The sequence below is a fragment of the Populus euphratica genome, unplaced genomic scaffold (genome assembly GCF_000495115.2).
Source record: "Populus euphratica unplaced genomic scaffold, PopEup_1.0 scaffold31.1, whole genome shotgun sequence".
NCBI classification, from domain to species: Eukaryota; Viridiplantae; Streptophyta; class Magnoliopsida; order Malpighiales; family Salicaceae; genus Populus; species Populus euphratica.
The window spans coordinates 3,995,020-4,001,955 of NW_011499850.1; the positions used below are offsets into that span (position 1 = coordinate 3,995,020).

At 31.4% G+C, this 6,936-nt stretch overlaps 1 protein-coding gene across 1 annotated transcript; it reads right to left on the bottom strand.

Annotated features, from left to right (window-relative positions):
* Positions 1-3,006: 3,006 nt before the first annotated feature.
* On the bottom strand, positions 3,007-4,793 carry LOC105121277 (zinc finger protein CONSTANS-LIKE 5). Its single transcript, XM_011019860.1, has 2 exons — positions 3,839-4,793; positions 3,007-3,709 (listed from the first exon to the last, which is right to left on the bottom strand). Exons 1-2 carry the CDS (start codon positions 4,592-4,594, stop codon positions 3,323-3,325), a joined length of 1,143 nt encoding a protein of 380 aa, XP_011018162.1. The 5' UTR covers positions 4,595-4,793; the 3' UTR covers positions 3,007-3,322.
* Positions 4,794-6,936: the final 2,143 nt, after the last annotated feature.

A 6,936-nucleotide genomic window follows, 5' to 3' on the forward strand; every position in this document is an offset into this window, starting at 1 on the left:
TTTTTTAATTTGTTTTTAATATTTATTTAATATTGAGTTGTTTTATAGTTAAACTTTATATTTTAATTTAGTTTGTTTTTTTATGATTTTTTTTTACTTCATAAAACATATTGAAAAACTCTGTATATTTATTTTTTTCACTTAAAAAAATTAACCAACCTGCAAGACCAGTAAATTATTTAAATGGTAGTCAAGTAGTAAGAACTTGAGACCAAGGAATTTGCTCTCTTTATGGTCTCAGGTTTAAGTCTTTGATTGCTTATATAATAATAATTAGAAACTTACATGATCGTTAACTTTAGGATCTTTAAGATTAGTTATAATATGCACAAACTGATCCGAATATTCATATTAATTAAAAAAAAAAAGATGCAAAACCAGTATGAAAAATGATATGTTTTTCCATGGACAAAAGTACAAAACGTCCACAAAATTTAATTGGTTACACGTAAATGTATTCGACGTGTATCCATTTTCTTGAATTCGAAAAAGACCGACATACCTTAGACATAAAGAAATACAAGTCCATTTTCCTTTTCTATTTTTTTTTAAATGATTTGGCCTATATGCATAATCTTCTCCGTGGATTTAAAGTTATTTGCACGTGTCTTTTAGGAATTTTAACTTTATGTTTGTGATAATTCAAAAAAAAAAAAAAAACCTTCCACGTTTTTAATTAAGGAGTGGGTGGCAATCTTGACAATGGATTGAACATGTTTGATTCTCGATCTCCAAAAATTGACTTTTGTGTTCGAAATTGCACCCACATCTTCTCGATAAAAAGGACGTGGGGATCCTAGTCTCGAGAGCATGGACGGTGAGAAAGTCCATCGTCGACCGTTCAAACAAGACAATAAATGGCCATTTGAAATTACGTTACAAACAGTGGTTTTTTAAAATTATTTTTTTACATTATTATGATGTACTGTATAAAAAATATATATTATTTTAAAATATTTCTAAATTAAAAAATATTTTAAAAAATAATATTATCACCTCCGCACACCTTATTTAAATAATCATTTTTATTTTCTATTGAGCATAAATATATGATGAATGAAGCATCATGTGAGATGGATTTTCTAGCATATCTTGTTTTTTTATTGTATTTATTGCAGTTATTTTTTAATTAATTTTTTATATTAAAATATATATTAATATTTTTTAAAAAAAAAAATATTTTTGAAATTAATGTATTAAAATGATTTAAAAATACTAAAAATATATTAATTTAAAATAAAAAATTTAATTTTTTTTAAAAATGCTTTAAAAAAAAAACAGGCCCGTAGTGGTGATGGTTGAAAATAAAAAAAATATTTTAAAAAATATTTTTCAAATGGTATATAATATATTGAAATAATTTAAAAACATGAAAATAAATTATTTTAAATAAAAATAAAATAAAGTTTTTAAAAATACAATTTATACCTACGTTTCCAAACAGGTACTCAAAAGTCATTAGTACACAAATCACCATTCCATGAAAGTCCTGATTCTGATATCCATGATTTTCACAGTAAGAAAGGCCAATTTCTCTCTTTAGATAGAGAAGGCAGTCGTGAAACATCTGGTCAAAGATAGGTGTTGATTGCCCTGATTTGCCCTGCCCTTTCGCGGCCTGTCCCGCTGCTATGCCTCGTGAAACGCGAAAACTCCCGTATTTCAGTCTGGAAAAGCTCCGTTTCTTTCTGGGTCGGTCAAATTCATACAGAATTTGATAGACTAGTTAAATTCTATAGGATTTATTTAATTAATAATTATGAATAAAATTTTAATGCCATTCCTTAATTTATTAGGTTAATTAATAATTATAAATAAAACGGACTACAACTAGTTTATTAGAAAGCGTTTGGTTACTATTTAAAGAAATTAAAGACAAAAAATATAAAACAAAAGAAATTGAAGATGGAATTGTGTTCGTAGTAATATACAAGTAGTGATTACTATATTTATATCTTATTTGGTTATAATGAATAAAATATAATTAAAAAAACAATTTACTTTTAATAAATATTATTGTTAAACTTGTATATTTTTTTAAAATAATTATATATTTATTTTATTTATTTTAGTTTATAACGAGTGTTTAAATTAATAATATTATAATAATTTTAAATATAAAACCTGGATTAGCCTAGCAAGTTGACCTCGGACCTAGCAGATTTGAGCCGTAGATCGTCTCGAGTTTAAAAACATAAAAAAATAATTTTATTTATTTTCATCTTATTAAAAACTTGGATTGATTTGAGATAAAACACAAGTAAAAATTCATAGATCTTTTTTTAATTTTTTTGTTAAAACAAATTTAAAAAAAAATAAAATTGAGTTAAATAGAGTCAACCCGTGACTTGGTCATTGTATTGGATTGATTTTTATGTCGATTTTAAAACTATAATAATAATCATTTTTATTCATAAGTTACTTTCTAATACTTAATTTAGGCATGGTATAGAATCGACTTCTAATTTAAGTATTAAAATCGACTCAAAAATCAACCCAATAGTTAATTTTTGTCCAACTTAAATAAAATTAAGTTTAATTCGACAAGTAATCTTAGTAGTAGAACTAAAATTAAGATTATATATAATTTGAGGGACCAAATAATAGTTTGAGTAGAGACGAAAGTAAAAGAAATAAGACCACACAACATAGCCCATGTAGGAAAGAGAGAAAAAAGAAGAAGAAAGAATAAGAGATGAAAGTCGCACAGAAATTCTTATTATTACATCTAGAAATTGTGGTGTGCTAGCGCGTGTAATGCACACAATAATCAAATTTTATCACTTTCGTAACGCATGGACCACGCATGCTAGATCAAATAAATATAATTTTATTGTCATGTGTATCTCGCATGACAAAAAAAATTTATTCTTTTATGCAATAAATAAAATAATAATATAATAGATTAAAAAGAGAAATTAATACTGGGAGCTGGAGATAGAGATTCGTGATTTTTTTGAGAAAGGAAGAAGTCCCAACAAAGTTAACAAAAAAAAAAGAGTTCAATAGATTAAAACCAAAAACCCTTTTAAAAGAAAATGGAGTTCCAGAAGGAAAGGAGGTAAATGGGGCTTTTGACCTGAAAAGCAAAATTTCAAGAGCAAAAACCTTAGCAGCTGCAAACTGATTGATATTGTTGCCTATAAAACGAAGGGCTACACTTCGACTGCTCCGTTCAAGGATTCGTCTAAGATTTACAGATTACTTTAATCAACATTAAAAGAGGGTAAGACCACCTTACCGTTATTGATTATAGCTGACAAATTACATAATCTTCTAGATAGTAATTAACTGGCCAGTTAACCTCTCGTTAAATCCATGATCAAAACGAGGGAACGACACCGTATTGGGTATCGGCCATGAAAGGGACAGAGCTCGGGGAGTTAAATAGGTTGTCCGTATCGGATTCCATTTCGGTTCGTTTTGCAAATCGGCCTTTGATTCTCGGTCTGGTTTCAGCGTAAGCTTTTCGGGAAGCATACCGTATGGTCTTTTCGAACTTCCGGTTCTTTCTTTTCTCTTTGTACCTCAAAACTCTAGCTTCACGGTCAATCCCAGCTAATTGAGTTGCTGCTTGATACGCAGTACAGCCCGAGAGGGGCATGCTTGGATCGATAGTAGTATTCATGCTTCGGCTAAAAGGATAGGATATGTCGGACATAGAATTCCCATCAGGAACAACACCAACATCTAGGGAAGACGGAGAAACCTGAAAAAAAATCAAAGAAACTTTGTCAGCATCTCTCCAAATTATGAAATCCTAGTTACAAAGGCGCTTATATATATACACATATATAAAATTCTTTAGAGCTTTAATCAAGCAGGTTTTGGTACTTACGCTGTGGCTACGAGACTGAGGTGAGTAGTTGAAAGAAGTAAGTTTCGATCTACAGAAATCAATATCAAAGCAACTTTCATGATTAATCACCGGAAGCGGAGCTGGTTTGGTTTGCACAGGCACAACGCTATCAGCACCAGCACCACCATGAATCTGCTCATAGCTCTCATCAATGGAATTCTGATACTTGAATTCAAGAAACGGATCAATTTCGGGGAAAAACATGTCTCCAGTCTTCACGACAGGATTCTCGATTCGGAGCTTTGAATTATGGTCATGTGTTGTGTGATTACTCTGTGACAGCCACGAAACACCCTCAACATCATTGTTCTGATCATATCCAGACACACCATTTTCCCCAGGTATTAGAATACTGAAGGCCGTGGAAGTCTTAACAATTGATTCAGCAGAGTTATAAAAGGGCTCGACGGGGACTCGTTCATGACGGCGAGCAAGAGGGTTAGCAGAGTGGATGTCAGCATCACAAGTAACACAAAGAGCAGCTGCATCAGCTTTGCAAGTAACCGCAGCTGGTGCTTGCTCGCAGACCTCACACATCCACACACGCTCATGCCGGGACATGATTTTGCTATTCACCTGGCTATGGTGAATCTTGGTATCACAATTCAGACACAAAAAAGCAGAGTCGGCCCTGCAAAACGCAGCTGCAGCCGCGGTTTTGCACGAGTCACAACGTTTAGCCCCAACACTCCATCCTCCGGTTAAGTTCTTTAAGCTCTCGACTTCAATTCCCATGTTTTTTCTCTCCCAGTTTCTGATCAAATAAATAGGAAAACCGAAAACTTTTTTTTAATATTTTTTTTAAGGGGGGGGTGCTTCTTTATTCTCCAAACTCCCGCAAGAGAGAGTTATCGAATTGGTGGTTTGCGATTTGTGGGGGCTATAAGAGTAAAGAGTCGGATGTGTCGATCGTAATTATCTTTCTTAAGTCTAGTCAGAGGAAAGGACAGCTGGGTGCTGATAAGGAAGAAGAGAGCACGTGGAGAGTTCATAGCCAAGTAAAAAGGTTTCTTTCTTTTTTTTATTTGTTAAGACAAATAACATGTTTCGGGTTTGGGTTCTTTCGAGGATTTTAATAGTCTTTGTGAGAAGTTGTAGTCACGTGTCCGTGCCGACGTAGGACCCATTTGAGCTGGGGAGACTCGAGGGAGATGATGACGGTGGTTGCAAAACTTATTGTTTGCTTTTGCGGGGCAAGAATATTTTTGAAAAAGTTATTTTTTTATATTATATTATTTTAATTTTTTTAATATATTAATATGAAAAATAAATTTTAAAAAATGAAAAATATTTTAAATAACAACCCTAAAAATAAATTTTAAGAAATAAAAAATATTTTAAATAACAACCCTTACAACAAAAAAAACAGGGTATCAAATTAATGGACTTTGATTCCATATGCTGGCCCATGTAAAAATCGCGAGATGGATGGTAAAAAAGTAGAAATCTAACCACTGGGTTTGGGCCATGGCGCATACAGAGTGAAATGAAGCCTGCACTCACTCTTTAACCCGATGCATTTCACCGCACTCTGACATTATTCACTCCGTGCACGGCCAAGCAGCCTTAAATTTCTCTCACACGTCTTAAATCTCTCTTACTTTTTCACAACTCCATTGTCTAAATAGACTTTCTTGCAGTCCACTTGGACCCGCGCACCCCCTTTCTTCTTCTTCTCTTAGTTTGACCTAAAGAATTCTTGGCTTCTACATGTATCTTTTTAAGTTCCGAGGAGTCAGAACATGTGTCGCCCTTTCCTTGCAATCAATATTTTTAATGATTAAATAACATATTTTATGTTATCTTCTCTTCAATTACATATATTTATACAAATTTGGTATATATATATATATATATATTTTTTGTTAATGGTCAAACGCAAACAAACATCATTTTCAAGGCAAATCAGACACTTTATTTGCAGACTAATGGTTATTTTAAGCCAATATATTACTATCAATCATCTACTTACCCCCTCCCCTCATGAAGTGAAAGACACAACAATTAAAGATGGAAACCGATGTTTGTACCAACTATTATCTAGCAGCTCTACATCTCATGAGGTGAGTGAGAGACGTGACCAATTTCTATTAATATTTTAGATCTCTAGATAAACAAAACAAGTTATCATGAATCACAATTTCCTCATATTCAATGCTTTACTCTTATTTTTGTAGTTTTCTTATATTTTTTCTATATTTACTAACTTACACATAAAAAAGTCTTTCATTTTCTCCTATATTTACTGAATAACGCATCAAAAAGTTTTTCATTTTATAAAGGATTTATTATTTTAAAAATATTTGAGTCTAAATACTTAAGTTCGTAATCAGTCTATGTCTTGATCAAAACATTTTTTATTTTATAAAATATTTATTATTTGAAGAATACTTGAACCTAAATACAAAGTTCATAATCAGTCTATGATTTAAGCCAGTATCATAGGTCGTGAAAAACTTATTATGTGTGTATAAAGTTTTTTCATGAGTTCATCAATAAAAAAAAAATTATAGAAACAACAATAAAAGTTTTATTCTCAGTTTTAGGTAATTGATTAAAAAATAAAATAAAAATAAAGCTGAAATATTTTTTATTAAAAAAGATATATTATTTTTGCTCATCATATATCAATTACTCTAAGCATTATTTTTTTTATTTAAATTAACGTGAGTGTCCGGGTCAGCTTGCGTGTACCACGACTAATCCCACGGGCCCTGAAGTTAACGACCATGTAAGCCTCCAGTGGTCATCATATGAGCAACCAAGGACTCGAACCTGAGACCACAGAGGGAGCAAACCCCTTGATCCCAAGTCCTTACCACTTGACCACCACCTAGATGGTTTACTCAAAGCATTATTATCATTATTGATGGTGATGATGATAATATTTGTTTTTCAAAAAATATATTATTGTTATTGGTATAATTGTTACTATCACATCATCACTTTTTATTATCATTTCTATCATTTTTCTTTCATCATTATCACTGTTATTCCTTTTTCACTCTATCTTTTAAGGTGACAACATTACTTTTGTAAAATATATTAATTGTTTAGTATTTTACTGTCACTGCCAT

Coding starts and splice junctions, on each gene's coding strand:
- LOC105121277 (XM_011019860.1), bottom strand. CDS start 4,594: ATGGGAATTGAAGTCGAGAGCTTAAAGAACTTAACCGGAGGATGGAGT. Junction 3,710..3,838: donor CTCAGTCTCGTAGCCACAGC/GTAAGTACCAAA, acceptor ATTTTTTTTCAG/GTTTCTCCGTCTTCCCTAGA.